Here is a 21,195-nt window from a genome sequence, read left to right on the forward strand (position 1 = left end):
ACCATTTCTGATATTTTTCATGACTTTAGACCCCGCTGATGTAAAGTTCAAATTTTAAAAGGTAACAGATTAACCCCGATATGTTCCTTCATAATGAAGTGCTCAAGTCGTAAAAGTTTTATTCGCCTTATTATCTCAAGACGTTGCAGAAGTGGCACACGCTAATGGAGCGTATCTCAATATGTGTAATTCCACTGTCCTGACCCCTGATAATGTTATGCTTTTACACTTAAAATGTAATTATTTCTGTAATGAAATTCAAGCACATCTTGGAATATGTGGTGTAATTTACTCCTTCCTGTCAAGAACAATGATACAGTGTCAACGGCTATTAACCGCCTTAAAAAGACATTAATTTCAATCCTCGCCGTTGGGAGGTAAAAAACTCCGTTTCTGGAATATGCGGGATAACAGCGCGTTCGATCAAAAATGCGCTCTAGCTACCGTTTACGTGCCGGTAAATCGAGATCATGCAAGATAAGGCGTTAATTTCGGTGGGATTAATGAACTTACTCACCCAGCCATGTTTCCTATTTACGTATTCCAACTAATTCTATTTAAATCAGCGTGATACCGATGTATCTACATAAAAAAATGATTTGTAATTTAGCTGCGCGTTGGAAATGTAACGCATCCAATCTGGAAGTCATCTTCAGCTCAAGATGATACCATGCTTGGAATAAATACGCTTCAACTCGGTTTATGCATGAAAATTTTCTTGTTGCGCCTTCGCTAAAAATTCCTTTCAGGTCATACATTTTTCATGTGGAATAAATCAAGCCGCCAAAAGCGAGCGCCGCTCTTACCTCATACGTGGTTTGTTTTAATTGTTTATTATCTTCAATTTAATTAAATTATCACGCCTCACTCGTTCTTTCGTATTCTCACAGCGTCGGAGTTCTTGAACTGATGAGCAGAAAAAGTGCTCCAAAAACCTTGAGCTGGCCAATTAATTTTTCCGTGTACAAAACTGATCTGCATGCTCAAAAATAACCCGCCGTGGTTCCGTTAAATTGGCTGATCTAATTCGAAAGCATGTAAACGTGACGTGGTGTTTGAAAGACCGTTTTTGTCCATGTGTTTACCTGTGTTATCACAAACATGGGGTGTATGTAGTCGACCGGTTGATAAACTGGATGACGTAAGCCGACCGTGAGCCGCTTTCGTAAACACTGCAAAGCTCTGTGTTGGTCACATTAGCACATGTCAGATTCATATATTCCAGGCTTTTCCGTTTTTCATTCACGCTGCAAAAGTTATGGAAATTGACGCCACTGAATGAAAGCCAGACTCAAAAATGTTGGTTATGCTCGATTGACTTTTTCGTTTAAGTGGAACGGTGGTAACTGACACCAAGAGCGAACCAGTCTCTTAGAAAACTCATATTAATTTATTGGATGTAATTGAAAACTCGCAGTACTAGTCATGACTACAAGTTCATGTTGCTTGGATTGATTAGTTACGTTATCCTTTCTTGGAGCCAAGGCCACGAAGCGGAATCATAAAGCAAGAAAAATTTTACTTTCCTACGTTTTTGCGGTGCGAATAAAAAGGTCAGTGTAGGAAGGAAAACGTTATGTCTCCAAGATTCTTCGATAAACTTCAAGAGGTGTAGCACGTGGGCTGTCATTGCGATAACAAGTGTTAACAATAAATGAACTAGAATCACTCACAATGGATCTCATGACCGTCTCGCTTCGTTGAATTGCAGGCTGGTTCCTTTCTTAGGAAGTTGAAAGAGTGTGGAATTGTAACTGTCTAGTAGAAAAATTTAAAACCACTAATAACCGCCGCGCTGGAATCTGCTTTCAGTATGTGATATCTCCACATCAGATACAATGTCAAAAGTCAATGTAGAAATCGCGGCGAAGAGAAACGAAAACAAGTAGTGCAAGTAGTGCCAAGTTTCATTCAACCAACTTTCAAAACTAAGTCGTAATTAAACTAATTTAATCAATAACTTTACTGATACTGCGGATAAAAACAATTAATTACAACAAGTAATAAAACTAATGGCACAGTTTTTCGTTGATAAACATTGAGGTCATCAACGATCATTAGTGGAAGCAACAGAATTTCGCATAATTCGTCTTTGGTTAGAACCTACCAAATTACAAACTCTACTGATGCTAAATTAATTCCACTGCATCGAATCAATAACTGAGTTGCTTTCAAAACAATTAGCGATGGACAGGCAATTTTAAAGTTGATATTTAGTTTACTGGTAGTGGGGAGTAACTAACTTCTGGTGGAGATGTTGGTGTAATTGGAATTCGCTGTATTGGAGCCTGTGGATCCCAGCTAATTTATATTGCAGAGCCGAAATAGCCATGGTTCAATTATAGACGAGATTTTGACGAGACAAAAATGTTAATTTTTCCACAAATTTCTTCGATAAATTAAAGCAGATCTTGTCTCGCCATCGCTTAGCTAACTTTTTCCATTTTGAAAGTTGGGTCTAAGTGGTATCTTGTTGCGAATGTTAAGCATCCCACGCACTAAAATTGTTGCTCAGTAGCAAAACGTTCCATGGTTTCAGATTAAACAGATAACTTGAACATGAATGTTTATATTTAAATTATGTGAAAGGTGAAGATACGTAATTTCAACACACAGCCTCTATTAACGCGGACTTCAATAACACTGTAATTGAATATACACAGGTAAACATAACATTACATCCTTTGATAAAAAATCCCTCATGTCGGAGCTGCCGGGTTTCCATTTGATCGACCACTTTTCGTTGCAACTCCCAATATAACGGTGGCATAATCCGTGAAATTATCCAACAGACGCACTCCTTGCCGTCGATAATACATCAAACTAATTGAATTTTTCCATTAATCACGACCCTGTCATTCATTATAGTAACACCGCCGTGTTTTAAAAGGAGCTTTATGGTGTAAAAACTCGAGAAGAGAGCTGCGTTAACGCTCCATTAGCTCACAAGGGCGTCGCCCGGCAATTTGCTTATTAAATCAAACGTAAAAACTCCCCATTCGCGAGACAACTAACTGAAAAATCGCCATTAAGGCTCGGTCACACCGGCGTGCGTGACATTGCCACGCGTTTTCTTAAGCACGCACGTGTGCTTATGTCGAGGGTGAGTCGAACGAAAGCCGAATTAATGTGACAAGTAATTTCCTGCACTATTTTTCGTCGGACCTATAAAGGCGGATTTTTCGGACGAGCTTTTCTCTTTCAATTAGGGCGGACTTCCAGGATTATAACGGGCCGTGAGAGTTGCGGAAGCTGAAGGAAAATTTCTGAGCCGGCACCGTAATCCCGTCGAGCACATTACAATTTTTGCAGTTTGGTTAATATTCCCAGCAAAAAGCTTCCTCTTAAATTTCTAAAGCATGTGCGCAAAGTTGTTTTAAATGTGCTTCCACTTCCACATGTTTTTGCAGATGTTAAAATCATATGCAGTGCTGCACAAATTGTCGGCTGCCGGTAGTGTAAAATGAAATTACATGAGCTAATTGCAAAACGTGGTATGGAAAAGAGTCATCTTTTAAAGACTTAAAAGCGATGTGGATTTTTTTTTCTGTTTATTACGTAGTTTGAATATGAAATAGAGCGGAAAGAAGTCTGGAACTGCTCCTGTGGCAAAAAGTAGTTTTCATCGTGGTTAGGAAAACATCAATATGTAAATATTCCGGGAATCGGGAATAAAAAACTTCAGGCAAAACATACATCCTGTTTATTTCGAAAATGAGCGCCTGAAGTAAATCCTGCTAATCAGTGGGTTTGCTGGGAAAGATAGACGGTAGCTTTGAGACTTCGTCTCTTTTGAATAGTACCTTTTCAGCTACTTTTTAAGAAAGATAAGTAAACATGCTAATGAGCTTAGCGCTGTAATCTTTTAACAGGATTAGTTGTAATAGCTTTATTTAAAGGCATAGAAATCGGTTTGTTTTAGGTATAGAAAACGCTTTGCTGCATGTGATGAGGCGTAAAGGTTTTCTTTATGACTTGAAGTGGCTCGGAAAGAATTAATCAGGCATGATGATGGCGGCATTTTCGTCTACAACAAGAAAAATTAAATGGAGTAATTTAACTCCGGTTTTATCGCACGTCTCGTTAAACGTCGGCATTGTAGTAATAAAGTGGAAGCAACAAAAAGGACGATAAAAATAAAATGCATTCCTCGCGAATCAAGCCCGATAGTAGCGATGTTCTCGGACAATGGTCTTCGGACACTATAAATTCCTTGCGTGGATATTCCATCCAGGAGAATTCTCGGACCCTTGAAGCAGGCCGAATATACATAAACCTGTGTCCCGTTCGGCAGTTTCGGGAGTTTACGGTCACTTAATCCAAAATAAAATTGTCTTAAGTCGTAAACTTGCTGTAATATGGTCGTACGTCATAATAAAATGAACAGTTTGTTGTGTCAACATGCGGAATCCACCCTCCGATGGTACTTAACATATCCGTAATGCATGCCACTAAAAAAATGTATCGCCTATTTAAGGGTCATTATTCGACGAAATTACCCGCATAACGGACGATACCGTGATTATACCGAGTAAGTGAGCCGTTTATCGTCGCCTTGGAATGTGCCCAACAGACAATTCAATTTATTTACCGAAAACCGAATGCCATCAATCCATATTTACCTAATCTTCAAAAACGGCGATAAGATGCGTTATAAATCCACGGCGTTTATGCCGAATGTCGAGAGCAAATCGATTTATTTGTGTCGTTTATTTTATTTATAGTTTCTGTACACTCCCATTTGCAGTTACGTCTACACCCATCCCTGTCAGGATGGAACTATCCAAAGCTCAAACTGTATCCGCTATAAATAACAAAAAGAATCGACGGTCACAATAATTACATTGCTTGGGGGAAGCTACGAAGGGGCTAATAGAAGTGGTGTGGGGGCACAATAGCCCCTTTCCTAGGGGTGTTGTTAGTGCAGATGGTTATCGGAGCTGCGTGCTACAAGACCTAGGAAATGACTCCATATTTTACCGTTAATCTCGGCGAGCAGAATGTGTAAACACTCGGGAAGTCGCACAGGCGATGGCGACGCGGCGACAATTAACCGCGACGATTTTTCCACCGTACAAAGTCCGATAGCTTCCTCGCAAAAAATTGAGATCCCGACTAGTTTATTTGTTGATTGATTGAGAGTAAAATGGTCAAACGCTCCCGTATAAAACGACTGACATACATCTACAACTTGTCTCTGTCACTCGATACACAACAGCTTCAAGAAAGCTTGAAGAATCTCCAATAAATGGTTATTTGAAACTTGCAGCGATAAGATAGATTGTGAAATGCAAAAGAAAAAGTTGAGCGCATTTCAACGTTTTCCGCCTTTCAACCAATTTTCGTGTTATACCGACATATACCACGAAAGCGCGACTCATTAATGGCATAATTACGTTAATTGTTTGATTATTCGTCACACACTCCTTCCGGTTAAGCAATCCTGACATTATAGAATTTAACTGTCATAACATAAACCAGGGATTATCGGTGAGGAATCCGGAAACCTCACTCAGCGCATTTACCGTTATCAAATAATCATAATAATGCGTTTTTATTACGTTGCTTCTCCTGCGGTGTCATCTTTATTTAACTGGAAATCTAAGCAAATATGCACCACTGAAATTAGCGGACTTTTGGAGCGATAAAGGCGCGCTGCCGCTTGCCAAGGCAGAATAACATAATTCGTTCCGGGCGGACGGCCAGTGAACTTTGCCAGAAAATGCAACACATCGGTAAAGGTGGAATCGCTTTTTCCGGGGATTTCGGCGTAGCATTTCACAAGTCGTTTGCAATGATAAAAATACAGGTCAGCAGTTTTAAGCTTGGCATCATGCAAATGCTAAACAGCTCCGTGAACTTAGCTTATGTTGGTTTATCCAATAAATGTCGCGTACAGTATTCCCGTCACGACGTGCCACAATGAATCTATTGTTCTTATTCAAATTGGCTCATTCCCTCCACAATCGAAAAGGGATGCTGGAGTTTGTCTAGGCTTTCCGTATTATTGCACTTGTATTATTGCGTTTATGAATATACATAAGGTGTCACGCTGCGAAACACGCAAAAACGCCGCAGATCCGATGTTAGCTTGCAGGAATGAATAACCCCAAGGTTTAAAAACCAAGCAGGTTCGACGGTGGTGAGAGCTTAGTGAAATTTTATACATTATCGTGTCGCGTCGTTTTGAAATTTTACTGGCTCGTCCTGCTCGCAAAATATGGCCAATAACCATCATCTCTTGGTGCAATAACCGCTAAATTAAAAATGCAAATCTCGCTCTTGCATTCCGAAGAGCATCTTCGATCCTTCCACTCTCGCTCCAGCCTGCCAAGTCCCTTGAACTTGAGCACTTATGATGAATCACTCTACCGAAGAGATTTGCTCTAGGAAGTAACAATTCGGCACGCGATCTCAACTTTTCAACGCTCTAGAAAGCGAAAATTGGAGGTCGTGTTCGCGGTGTGGGTTCGCAGGAAAAAGAACTGGCCTTCTAGTAGGAGTGTTATGTGCGGTTGCAGACTACCCACGGTCTCAGTCACCTGCGTGGTCGATTACTCAACATCGGTCAGTCACAATGTCGCAACAAAATGAGAATGTAAGATGCACGCTCGACTGAGGAAGCTCTCATTGCATGATTTATCACGGTAATTAACCTTTACACTGCTCGGCCCGGAAAAATCCGCAAAATAATAATTCGCTCAAACTGCTCCGAGCGGATATATTCGCATTGATTAACAAGTGGTCAACTGCTCAAAACGTAATTTTTTGAAGACGCAAGTATGGTTATCTACCTCAGAGGAATACATAGTCACAATGGCTTTAATTTTTTTAAATACATTTTTTTTACCGTTCCCTGCTCAGAGCGTATATATCCGTCTACGACTAAAATTCATTTGAAATCTATTCCATGCATCTTTTTATCCACGCAGTTTAAAAGTAGATACGAACTAAGGGCCAGGTAATATTACCATAATAATCAGCTCTCATCTCAATGTTACCTTGTTTAATATATTGACGTTATGGAAAATTAAAATCTCTATGAACATTTGTAAAACTAGTTAATCGGCCAAGTGCTCAAGACGTTAATATGCGCTAAGGCAGATCACCGATCAACTGCTCGGAACGTATATTGTCGCAGGAGCTAACAAACCGCGCAGAGTTACAAAATTTTCCAAAAAACATTGCGCAGTGAAAAGGTTAAAGTATCAAGGCACAGGATGTTGTTAATAACCTTGGATTTTTAACTCACCATTTTGTCCAAGTTTTGGCGAATGTTTCTCATGGTGTGAACGTTCGGAGTGTGGGGAAAAGTCGTCTGGAACAAGAAAATGCAAGTTTGTAATTCGTAATTTAATAACGTGGTCTCGTTGGGCGTCATTTCCTGCAATAATACAAACATTGCTTATCCGGAGAATGAATCACGGCTATTGTGCATAAATAGTCGTTACCCGTTATGGATCAGCATTTTAAAAATGTCTGCTGGAAAAATCAGACAAATCCCACGTACTGAATTGATCCAGATATCGCAGTTTCTGCAAACATCGAATGTTTGTAAGATATTCCATTATCGTACATACAATCATTCTCAGAACTGGAATATTTATTTTAAACATCAGAGCTCCCTAAATAATCCAATTTCTTCAGACACGAAGCGCATTTCCAGATAAAACCTCCGCTCAATCAGTTGAAATCCGACATTACTCCTCGTGTATGTCGTAATCCTGCTCCGGACAGTGGCTTCATTTCCAAAGCCAGAATGTCACCTGCGATCATTTCACACCGGATAGAACACAGCGCAGTGCACAACAATGGAAACAATGACTAAGTAACCCGTTAAGCTGCACGAAAACGAGGCATTAAAGCCATCATGATAAGGCAAAGTTTTTCCTGCCCTTTGGGGGGAGATAAATCACGTGGCTGTAACACACGTAAAGCGGTCATGCATAGCACAACCGTATACTTAAGTGAAGGTACAGAAGATTTATTAAAAAGATTATGAATTGCTTGTTGCATACCGAGAGAATTGAGTTGTATCGTGAAATATGAAACGTGCTGTAACACCTAATTGTATAATTCCCGAGGGGTCAAAAATCTTGGCTTTCTTGGCTCGTGTTAAACGAAGAAACAATATTGACATGGCTTTGTCATCGCCAAACTTCACTGTTGTTCTAACGAATGACCTTTAAGTTTTATTTGGTAACTTGACGCTAACTCGAGTTTTCCTTTGGAAAAATAATATTTGGGCTGCCACTTAGACCGTTTCCTCAAATTCGGAGAGGAAATTTCTCCAAGACGTGAGCGCTGGATGTGTTAATTGGTTCGTCAATAGGCAGTCGACCAAGGAGAGGCTCGTAAACTTTATGGTGCCGTTGTTGATAAAAATACGTCATTAACTTGCAAGAGTTCCCAGCCAATCAAGATATGCTAATAATAAAGAAATTAAAGAATTACGAAAAATCAGTATTGTCGGCACCATCCCTCCGGCACTCGTCGATGCTATCGCTGAAAATAGAGGGGTATAAAATACATATTAATCATATTTTAGTCATGGTGGATTACTGGGCGAATGACGCGATAAGATACGGCTTTTCTAAGTTGGCCGTGGGGGAGTAAAAGCTTGTAAGCTTGGGGGAGATTGAAAGTGGCATACGCTTGATCGATGTCCGCATGTTCCAAACTACTCCCAAGCTCATGTTACAATCTCCTGCAATGATCGTTATCGAATTACCCGAATTACTCTTCCGATTCCTACAAAACAACAGTGATGGGATACATTTTTCCTTGTACCGCCACGAATTAATTACCTCGCCAATTCAGATTTAGGGGAATACAAATCGAGAGTGGGTCGATATTTATAGTTCCAGTAAATCAATGGCTATTGAAATTAATTCATAGTGACCCAAACCTGTGAAAAGGTGAGGCAATACATGGGCGGACCGGCCTGAAATCTCGTCCTCGATTAAACCGTTTCTACTTAACAAATTAAATTTTTATCGGGTTGTGGTAGCTGATTTTTTTGTAATTAGTCTTCGCAGCTAGGCGCTCTGTGAACAAACCGACGAGGCTCGGAGATTTTGAAATTTTTAAACGGGCGGTGCAGTAATTTAGAGCCGGTTCTCGATACCTATAATTAAGGAGTATCGGGAAGACGATTGTACGAAAATTGGGGACAGCAACTGAATTATAATACACGGAAAAATAGCCGAAATTAGCATAACATGCTTGTAACAAAAATTGTTTTCTTCGTACTAGAAGGTGCTAAAAACGGCAGAAAAATTTATGCAAGATATGACATACAATAAAAGTAGTAGTTCTTGTAAATTACATAACCAGTTTTACTTTCAAATCCTAAAAAATCCGCACTTTACTGCTCAAATCTTCGCTCTACGCTAATTAAAAAGATAATCACCAACTACCAATTAACCACTTGAAGAACACACTACGGCCATTAGAAGATGCTTAGATATTTATTATAATTAACATAACGATGTCCCACGAATTAGCAGGCCATAAACACAATCTGCGTTTACACAACTGATGAGCTAATTGAGTCTATCAGTTTATAATATCTCAAAAGTCGAAGAACGTTAACCTCGTCAGCGGTGGCTCTGATAAAGGCCCGATTTGCTTACTATTGATCGTGTGAAAACTGAGCTTTTCCCTATCACTGTCATAATGATTATCTAAATATAAACAAAGGGAGTGTTTGAACCGAAGGATAATAAACAATCGACCAACGTGACGATCTTGACGTTGGCATACGGCTTCTTTGCTTGTAATGAGGATAAAATTACCCGGCGCTATCCATCTACTTCTGTTTCGAAAGGGTAAAAGCGGTCAACGTAATTGGACTTTGACTGTAGACGTTCTCATCATGGACAAATGTGCTTTTAGTCCCTCTTAAATTTTGTTGGGTATTAACGATTGTACTGTTGTAAAAAATTAATTGAACTGTTTGTAACGGTTAAGCATAAATGGGAGTTTAACTGCAAGTCCTCCAATTTTTCTTCAGTTACGGAAATTTATTACAAGCATATTTCATTGTTTGTCGTTGGATAATAATAATGCTTGGAGTCGTTCGTGATTTACTTTTTCCACTATAGCTTTTTAATGATAGTTTACGTCCAAGCCTATTCGTGCTGTTTTTCATTCTCGGTTCCTCAATGGATTCTTCATGTCTACAAAAATGCGCGAACAATTCCAAGGTGCGACTAACGTTATTTGGTACGCACAAGCTCGTCACCACCTTGCTGTGTAACTTCTTAACGTGTCAGAAAGCACTTCCCAAAGCTTAAAAGTAATTTCGTTCATTTCGTCACATAAATTTCTGATGGTACTTTTCGTGATGCCGACGTCACACGCGCTATTATTCGATTTGAATTATAGAAGCTCAGACCGAAATGGTTTAAGTTTCCAGAAACTTGTTACCCAACTTTGATTAGTTTTATCATCTACATGTCTAGGTACGTGACGATAAAATAAGAAAAACTCGACACCAATTAAAGAGGAATTAATCTTGACGAAATAAATACTGATCTGAACCCGACCCTTCCGAGATAAGCCTTGATTCATAAAATAATCGCCTTACGTACCAATAAATTGTTCTCATTTACAGCCCAGTAGACAAATAAGACACTTGACGTTTCGGTCTGCCTCAATGGGAGTTTTGTGAGTCTAAATTAAAATTCGAGACTGCTAACCGGGGCCAAGTTGTAAAACAATGGTTATTCTTGTTCGAATGAAATGTTGATGGATTGTTATGGCTGCTAAAAACAACGGAGGAAACTCATTGTTTAATCTAATGGGTTGACTCGAATTTCTTCGTGAGTAATGAGAAAAGCGACCGGTGGCCGCCACAATAACGGCCCACGACAAGATTTACGACGAATTTATTACATTTTATTGATCCAGTGTTGACGATTTGAGTTCTTACTATAACAAGATAAAATTCCGTGCACTTGCACAAGTGTCTCGTCGGAAAATAAATTGTTCAACTCTAGCTGCCCATTTTTCATGTCGAAATCACGGATTTAGTAATCATAATAATTATTGTCATTAACCTCTGAACTTTCCACGATATTTATTGCCAATTTTATGGTTGTTACCTCATTCCAGTTGTCTGTCAGGACACCCGCGTTTAATCCATCAATGGCTCTGTTTATGACACTTTTATCTCTACATGTGTCAGTCATATTATTATCAACGTTTTAAGAGAAAACTCATGTAAATTATAGTGTTAGTACCCATCATTTCAAAGTTCGATCCGACATCTCAAAAACGGTAATCTCCTTAATCGAGGTGAATCAACCCCAACTTTCACCGGCATCGGTTCTGTTATGATCCCACCGATGATTCATGGACCCATCACTGATCATTATGGCTAATTATGTATGCTTTGCATGACGAAGGTCCATGGGTCTAAGTGATAACAGAACCTATATAATTGTACCCCCAACAGTATTCAAAATCATTCAGTATTCAGCATTCCATATTCCATATTCAGTAATCAGTAGTTAGTAGTTAGTCGATCACGAAGTTAGTCTGTAGAATTAAAGAATATATATATATACCATCTAAAGTTTGTGTCAATCCTCTTCAAAAATTCGACCGGCCCAAAAAGGAGATAAAAAGAACCATCACAAACTGGCGCAGTCGTTAAGGATTTCCAACCGGGAGCAGAAAAACTTGTGAAAAAGGGAAGATACGGTCAACTTTGTTGAAAATCCGCAACCTGATTTCAAGTCTACTGGTCGAAAACGAAAAGGAAGAAACAAACTTCTAGATCCGAGTCATCTTCACGGTAAGTGGAATTATTCTTTTGACCACGAATTTCTAACTTATCTATACGATGGTCGATACACGATCCAACCAAAACCAAAACCAAAATCAAAATCAAAACCAAAATCAAAATCAAAATCAAAATCAAAATCAAAATCCAAATGAAAGTTCTGTCCAAACTTTCAATCTATCTGATATAAGAGCAATCATTTCTGACGACTTTGATGGAAATCGAGAAAAACTCTATGATTTTGTTCAAGATTGTACACAAGCTTGGTCATTATGCAATGATCAACAGAAGCAATTACTACTTCCTTACATTGAATCGAAACTAAAAGGTTCAGCTCGTGCTCAAACAAGAAACAGACGATTCAAAGACTTGCAAGAATTAAATCTCTATTTACTTCAATTATTCGGTGATCGTCGCGATTTATCACAAATTTTAGAAGAACTAAATTTAATTAAACAAAATAAAAATGAGTCAGTTCAAAATTATTTTAATCGTATTGAAAATCTACAAACTATCGCCCTAAACACATCAGCTTTACAGGATGCAATCCAAAATCCAGGTAGAACAGCTATGATAATGGAAATTGCACTTCAACGATTTATTTTACATTCAAATGATGCTATTTCGAATTGTTTACGTAGATCAAAACCGCAAACACTAAATGATGCGTTACGCGAAGCATTATCAGAAGAAAAATATCTCTTAGCCCGAAATCCACATTGCAACGGTAACACTTCTACATTATTTTGTTCCTACTGTAAGAAAAAAGGTCATAAAACTCAAGAATGTCGAAACCCTTCTCGTGATCAATCTAAGTTCCATTATTCAAACTCACAAAGACAAACTAACTCTAATTCTAACTCTAATTCTCATAGTACGACTAACTCTAATCGCCAAAATCAAAATACAAATCAAAACTCAAAATTCTGCAACTATTGCAAACATAAAGGACATATGATTTCAGAATGTCGAAAACGACAATATAATAATAACAAAAATCAATCAAGTTCACACAATTTACCTTCCACATCATCCTCATCAAATTCGGTAAATTTAAACGCCAAAATGTCCGCAATCAGTGTCGCGTTGTTGGACATCCCACATTACTAAAAAGCGATACGCATTCAAGAAATCATAATTTCAAAAAATCAAATCAAATTCATATGCAGAATATCGACAAAGAATTTTTAAATAAACAATCCTCTTATCATATTGATTTATCCAAGTCAAATCTTACATTTGTAAATCTTCCTCATTTCAACAATCAAAAACAAATAATCAATTTCAAATTTCTTGTTGACACTGGTGCAAATGTCTCTCTGATAAAAACCGATAAGTTGAAGACAACATCATTAAATTATAATCCTAACGATACCACCATGATAACTGGTATTGACTCTAATAATGCAATTTTAACTGCAGGCAGTGTTTCCTTAGAACCTCATTTCGAGAATCACGATTTAAAGATCAAATTCCAAATTGTCCAAGGTGATAACGCTATTCCTTACGATGGTATTATCGGTAACGATTTCCTAACCGAACAAGAAGCAGTAATTGATTTGAGTAATTCTGAATTAAAATTAAAATCTTTGCCATTCCCACTAAAACTGTATCCGCATTGTTCCTATTCGATCAACTCTTCCGTACCAACAATTTTAAAACCGCGTTCTGAAACTGTTATTGAAGTCAATATAGTTAACGAAGGAAATTTAAATGTTGGACTCTCACCGGAAATTAAAGTTCACGATGGTGTTTTTTTGGCAAAAGCTATCCTATTTGTAAACAAAGACAAGAAAGCTTTAACAACAATAGTTAACACTACAGACAAATTTGTAAAAATAAATCATATAAATTTACTTCTGGAAGAATTCAGTGAGGACCGCAGTAACATTTTTCTTAACACATCCGAGTCAAATATCACGAATCAAAAACAATACATTAAAACAAGATTGGAAACTCTTGATGCCAATCTTCGACTTGACCACTTAAACGGCGATGAAAAACAATCTGTAATTAGAATTTGTCGCAACTATAACGATATTTTTCAACTACCAGGAGATCATTTAACGCACACAGATGCAATTCGTCATAAAATCATTACAACAAATTCAGAACCAATCAGTTCAAAAATCTATCGCTTTCCAAAAGTACATCAAGTAGAATTATCTAACCAAATTGATAAAATGCTCGATCAAAAGATTATAGAACCCTCAACTTCACCATTCAACGCACCACTATGGATCGTCCCCAAAAAAGTTGATAGCTCTGGTAAACCAAAGTGGCGCATTGTTGTGGATTATCGCAAATTAAATTCAGTTACAGTCGGTGATTCATTTCCAATTCCTAACATCGAAGAAATTTTGGATCAATTAGGTCATTCATGTTATTTTTCAACTCTTGATTTAGCTAATGGGTTTCATCAGATCAAAATGGATGAAAACGATGCCTATAAGACAGCATTCTCGACACACACTGGACATTATCAATTCACTCGTATGCCATTCGGTTTGAAAAATGCTCCATCAACATTCCAAAGAATGATGAATACAGTTTTAACCGGATTACAAGGCTCACAGTGTTTTGTGTACCTTGATGATATTGTCATTTATGCTTCATCAATTGAACAGCACGAACAAAAACTAAAGGCTATATTCAAGAGACTTCGCGAAAATAATTTAAAGCTTCAACCCGACAAATGCGAGTTCATGAAAAAAGAAATAACATATCTAGGACATATTATATCTGCAGAAGGTGTGAAACCTGACCCTATGAAAATTCAAGCTGTTACTAAATTTCCCATTCCGACCAAAGTTCAAAATGTTAAACAATTTCTGGGCCTAGCAGGTTATTATCGGAAATTTATTAAAAATTTCGCAAAAATTGCTAAACCACTCACAAACCTTTTAAAGAAAAATCATCCATTTGAATGGAAAGAAGAACAACAAAAATCATTCGATCAATTGAAACAAATACTAACAACAGAACCCATACTTCAGTATCCAGACTTTGAGAAAACTTTCATCGTAACAACCGACAGTTCAAATTTTGCAATTGGTGCTATTTTATCTCAAGGCGAAATAGGCAAAGACTTAGCTATCTCTTATGCTTCACGCACATTGAATCAATCAGAAATCAACTATTCAACAACTGAAAAAGAACTTCTCGCTATTTTATTTGCTGTCAAGCGATATCGTCCGTACTTATATGGTCAAAAATTCAGAATAATCACAGACCACCGTCCTCTCCAATGGTTATTCAATTGTTCAGATCAATCATCTAGACTTTTAAGATGGAAATTAAAACTCAGTGAATTTGATTATGAAATTGTGTACAAGCCTGGTCGTCTAAACGCAAATGCTGACGCACTGTCACGAAATCCAGTTTTACCCATAACCACTGACGACAGACAGTATTCGAAATTTCTCGAATATCACTACAAAAACGACAAAACAATTGAATTTTCCTCAATAAAAGAAAATATCTTTAACGTAAGTCCTAATGTCTTATTTATAGCCAAAGATCTACATCCAGACAACAAAAATTACGAAACTCTAAATGAAAAATACGATCTAAATGTATTGAATGCAGATAATATTAATCTTCACGATGTTATTGTTTTACAAAACAACAGTTCTAAAACTTACATATTAATCACACATTTAAATCATTTTGATCAACCCACCTACCAAGACATTTACTATTCTCTTATCAACCTCTACGATAAAGCTAATTTAGAAAAGGAAAGGCAACTCTTCATCAAAGATCCTTCCTACTACAATACAAAAATTAAAATGACAAACTTTAACAGCATGCTCTCGTTCATCTTTAGCGATGTAGTCAAAATTACGATAATTCAATCCGAAAAACTAACGCCAACATCTGAAAACGAGAAAATCAAAATTTTAACCGAAAACCACTCAACTTCAATTTCAGGACATACCGGGTTTAGCAAAACTTACAAACGAATAAAAGAACACTACAAGTGGAACGGTATGAAACACGACATCAAAAAATTCATAAAAAATTGCAGAAATTGCCAGATAAACAAAATTAATAGACATCCCACTAAAGCCCCAATGCAAATTACTACGACTTCATCCAGACCATTCGAAAAGCTATTTCTGGATATAGTAGGACCTTTACCAATAACGGAAAACGGAAATAAATTTATTCTCACCTTACAAGATGATTTAACAAAATTTTCTTATGCATACCCATTACCGAACCATGAATCTAAAACAATCGCGGATAAATTTTGTGAATTTATACTAATATTTGGAACACCCGAGAGTATAGTAACCGACAATGGAACCGAATTCACATCAAATTTAATTAAAGAGATCAATAAACTTTTCAAAATAAAACATATTACGACAAGTCCTTACCATCCTCAAAGTAACGGTGCCTTAGAAAGATCACACGCTACTCTTAAAGACTACCTCAAACATTTCGTCAACAAAGAACAGAATAACTGGGATCAATTCATACAAACAGCTATGTTTTCATACAATTGTCAAATTCATTCAACTACACATTTTTCTCCTTACGAATTGTTATTCGGACACAAACCACTACTACCAAATTCAATCACCCGTACACCAGAATTTCGTTACACATATGAAGACTACCATAAACAATTACAACTGAGACTCAACAAATCATTCGAGACCGCTAAATTAAATGCAAATCACTCTAAAGAAACATCTAAAATCCGTTATGACAAAAGAACAAACGACTATAAATTCAAAATCGGTGACTATGCTTACTTAAAAAGCAAATCAACAACTCCAGGAACTTCTCAAAAACTCTCACCACATTATAAAGGACCATTTAAAATAATCAGAGTAAACGCTAACGAAACCGTAGTCCTAAAAATCAAAAATAGAGAACAAACGTACCACAAAAATTTATTAAAACCAACCATTGTTTCAGATGATACGAATCCAAATAATACTACTCCTTGCACTCGCAAAGACATCACCGTCTCTTCCGACGAATAACTTCGAAATAACGCCGATAGAACAAAAGTCAGGACTTTTTTATCAAGATTTAGGCCAAATTCGCATAAGCAACGACCATTTCACTCTTCTCACTTTCAAAAACATTTCGTTTCTCTCTAACAAACTCGCTTATATCCATTTAATTTTTAACAACTCTCAAAATCTATGCGAAACAATCACATCGATCAAATTCCCTTCAGCTTACTGTGTTAACTCAATTCGAATTATGAAAAATCAAATCAAACATTTGCTAGAAAAATCAGATACAATCAGACATCTAGTCGGACACACTCTAACGAATAAATTTAATAGACAACGCCGTGGATTAATTAACGGAGCATCAACAGTTTTAAAATTTCTTTTTGGTACCCCCGATGCAACGGATGCTCAAAGATATGATAATGCTATAAAGTCACTAGCAAACAACGAAAAACAAACAGCGATTCTCATGCAACAACAAATTCGAATCATGTCTTCCACAATCGACAATTATAATAAATCAGTTACTACCCTCAAAGCAAACGAAGAAAACATTAATAATAATTTTAGAAAATTTCAACAATTTTCAAATAATGTCTTAGATCGAGTTACTCAGTTAGAACAACTAGACTCTATCACAAAACATTTCGATCTCTTAAACGAAATCATAGTAGAACTTAGTAATGAGTACGATTCCCTCATAACGTCAATAATGTTTGCTAAACTAAACATCATATACCCAAAGGTAATCAATCCTCAAGACCTATGGTCAGAACTTTCAACTATAAAAATTAGTACAGATTTTATTTTTCCAGTCACTTTGAATGACTATAGTGATATCTACAAACTATATTCACTGTGTAAACTTAATGCAATTTATAACAACGAATTATTAATCTTTTCTCTCAAAATTCCATTAGTTGATCATAAAAATTATAATCTTTTTAAAGTCATCCCTCTACCTATTCAACATTACAACTCTAACATATATTCCTTTATAACGCCTTCCTATCCTTACTTGACTATCAGCATAGATAAAGACGAATTCGCTGGATTGAAAGATCTTTCCAACTGCCAACCACTGGAAGAAAGGATAACACTATGTTCTGATGTTATGACATACGCCACTACCTCAAATCCAAGTTGTGAAGTTACACCTAAAGTAGAACATTCGAATGAAGTACCAACAAATTGTCATCTCAACGTAATTAAAGCACAGTTCGAAGTTTATCACAAAATTGGACCCAACGAATGGTTGTATATTGTTTCGAAGCCAACGAGCCTCACCATCAATTGCAAATTCGATAAACAGGACTCTACGGACAAAACCATAGAAAACGTCGGAATCATTCGATTAAGCACAGGTTGTGTGGGTCGCACTATGTCTTCATCCCTTAAACCAAGTTATAACCAAACCGTCATCGTTCATCACTACATCCCTAATTTCGACATAACGAGAAATGTCAAATACCCAGGGAAAATCAAGGAGTTAAGCAGGATGGAAACCAAACCCGTGATGTTCCGAACCGTCGATTTAGACCAACTCCATGATGCCAAACATCAACTCCAGATGTTTTCAGATGTACTACAGGACCAAATCAACAAACCTATCCTAGGAACTTACGTCGACCACTCCGTGATAATATTTTCGTCGCTCATTTTCGTAATCTTTGGTGCCATGATCACTTTCATCTACAGAAACAAATTGGTGCCGAAGTGTTCAAAACGCAAAAGTGAAGTGTCAAGTTTGCAGAATACCCAAACTGTGCAGCAGACTGTTCCACAAAGTGAATTTTTGATTGAAATACCTCAACAAACTAGTAACGAAACTCATAATGTAAATTTCAGAAGCATTTATTAAGTAGTTCTCCCCTTTTTATATCTCCATGTTATCTTTATTGTTTTTTTTACGTTTTTATATATTTGTATTCACACATATATCAAAAAACTTAGGAGGGAGGAGAAGTGTTATGATCCCACCGATGATTCATGGACCCATCACTGATCATTATGGCTAATTATGTATGCTTTGCATGACGAAGGTCCATGGGTCTAAGTGATAACAGAACCTATATAATTGTACCCCCAACAGTATTCAAAATCATTCAGTATTCAGCATTCCATATTCCATATTCAGTAATCAGTAGTTAGTAGTTAGTCGATCACGAAGTTAGTCTGTAGAATTAAAGAATATATATATATACCATCTAAAGTTTGTGTCAATCCTCTTCAAAAATTCGACCGGCCCAAAAAGGAGATAAAAAGAACCATCACAGTTCTTTAAAGTGTAGCTTTACATCGCGTGTGCTTACTTTGAAAATAAACTGAAAAGATGTGCTCTGAACTTGAAGCTTTACATCGTTATACTTTACTCCAACTTCGTACGATTTTTCGTCGACTGGAACTGTCATTTTTCCTCAACAAATATTAATTTACACCACGAAATTCTCGTCCGGTCTTTTATTAAGTTTTAATAATAGGACGATGAAAAGCAGCAAAGAGAGCGAACGCTCGTCCATCACTGTGAGGTAATTAAGTTCAAATATCAGCCCCGATTTATTGGGCTGTAATCTAATAATAACGTCATGTCCAAGACCAAGACGCGGCCTTTGAAAAGATTTTTTCCTGTTTGTTGACGTTCGACCAGTCTTGCTATAAAAGAGTGCAAATGATTTTCCATTATGCCCACACGGAATGGGCGCAAATTGCGAATCCTGATAGCAACAATTAAACTTGTTTTAGTGTCCAGTTTAGGTTACACTTTTAATTAATAACATTAGATGGTCGTTAGATTGCTTAAAAGGGATTAATTGAGGCGGAAGACACGTTTTATGCATTGATCAGACGAGCTGCGTCATGAGGGTAATCGGCTTCACAGATGTCGTAGGCAAAAATCCGCACTGTCTACTTCCAGAATTGAATTGAATTCAATATAGTTATTCATTTTCGGCTTTCTATGTGGCATTTTAATATCCGAACAGCTCCACCTGCCTCGCCAACAACCGTATTATTTTAATACACCATACATTTAGAGTGTTATAATACCATCATAATTCATCGAGATTTATAGCCTCACAGTTTCAAAAATACTGTTACATAAAGTCAAAACAACACCACTAATTTGGAAACCTATAAATCCCGGTCATGCTAATCAAGAATTTCTAAAAAAAAAAGAAACGAGTGGGTGAAATTAGATTCGTTGGAACTAAAAAATCTTTGGTTTATACTGTTTTTTTGGAACTATTACGACAAATTCCTCCATAAATTCCGATCACGATTGAAATTCTTTGAATCTTTGATATGTACTGTTTTAAAGTTAACGAAGACCGATTTGAGTGCTTAGAGTGTTCAATTAGGAGGTCTATAATTGAATTTTAGTACGCGAATCTCGTACTATTTTGCCCATTCTTAGAACCGAAGAGTAAGTAGTCTAATTACACAGCATCTGCTCCCGAATCATTTCGATTTATTCTCTTCATGTGCTGGAAGAAATTTCCATTTACCGCTGAAAATATTTATAGAAACCATTAACACGTCTTTATCACTGGCGAAGGTTAAAACCGAGGCGTCATTAAAGAAACACTGGCATCATTGCAAGCGAATATAATCCTTAGAATTTCGATCTTGTACAGCATAAGGAAACCATTAAATTTCATGATTGCACGTTACTTAACGTCATTAAACAAGATAAGGTGGAATTTTTGCGACCTGGTTTGCAGAATGCATAAAATTTTGTCGGACTCTTTCAATTACGACAAACAAAACCTTGTGCAATCCAACTCAAAGGTGTTTGCTTTTCAAAAGGGGAAAGACTAGTGAATAATCGTAAAATCTCAACAATCAGCCTGCAAACAAAGCTGCCAGACATGTTTCCTCCACATACACATGGCGAGTGTTGAAAGCTTGCAGCAGGAGAACGCATACATTTCTCGGGGGTCACGACGTCGTTTTCTTTCTTCTTCGTGTGCGTATTAACAGTCACGTTTTATCATGAAGAACAAATATTGTAGCTATCGAGGTCGACGAGCGATAACACTTTATCACAAACTCTTTACATGGTGTCTTTCAGGTAATGACACACCGCTCAAAAATTTATAGCGCGGTTATAGTTTTGTCGTGCAGCTGTTGGCACCCTCGGTATCGATCATGATTAACTGTGCAATTTCCAGGACCAATTACGCAAACACCAATTTCCAATGCTCATGGATAATTCATTGGCGCAACAATAAAAAGCACCGCTCATTGCAGCCTTGAAGACTCAATTAGTCCTAAATAATTCTCTTCAGAAAATATTCATACTTGACATTTCGATGTAATAGTAAAGCTGTTTAATAAATAAAGGGGTTTTTCACCCTTCAATAATCGAAACGGATTGCTCACTATTGATTTCGCTGAATTCCGTGAAAGCTATGGATTTTCGTGTTA

The 21,195-nt window shown here is 37.1% G+C and overlaps 2 protein-coding genes across 4 annotated transcripts in view; one reads left to right on the top strand and one right to left on the bottom strand.

Moving 5' to 3' along the window:
- The window catches only part of LOC148175234 (uncharacterized), a 129,489-nt gene that overhangs the window by 10,034 nt on the left and 98,260 nt on the right, over positions 1 to 21,195 (bottom strand). For all 3 annotated transcript variants that reach the window (XM_088036731.1, XM_088036730.1, XM_088036729.1), the window contains one exon: positions 7,253 to 7,318. In XM_088036731.1, the coding sequence (XP_087892857.1) occupies positions 7,253 to 7,318 (66 nt within the window). The remainder of the gene's footprint in view (positions 1 to 7,252; positions 7,319 to 21,195) is intronic.
- LOC148175235 (uncharacterized) lies at positions 11,609 to 18,672 on the top strand. The gene is made up of 2 exons (XM_088035837.1): positions 11,609 to 11,803; positions 16,724 to 18,672. Exon 2 carries the CDS (start codon positions 16,724 to 16,726, stop codon positions 18,629 to 18,631), a length of 1,908 nt encoding a protein of 635 aa, XP_087891963.1. The 5' UTR covers positions 11,609 to 11,803; the 3' UTR covers positions 18,632 to 18,672.

Source organism: Gnatocerus cornutus, chromosome 5 (assembly GCF_029298725.1).
Source record: "Gnatocerus cornutus isolate USDA-ARS CGAHR chromosome 5, icGnaCorn1.1, whole genome shotgun sequence".
NCBI classification, from domain to species: domain Eukaryota; kingdom Metazoa; phylum Arthropoda; class Insecta; order Coleoptera; family Tenebrionidae; genus Gnatocerus; species Gnatocerus cornutus.

What these genes read in the sequence shown, in the direction of transcription:
- LOC148175235 (XM_088035837.1), top strand. Translation starts at nt 16,724, where the DNA reads ATGATACGAATCCAAATAATACTACTCCTTGCACTCGCAAAGACATCA.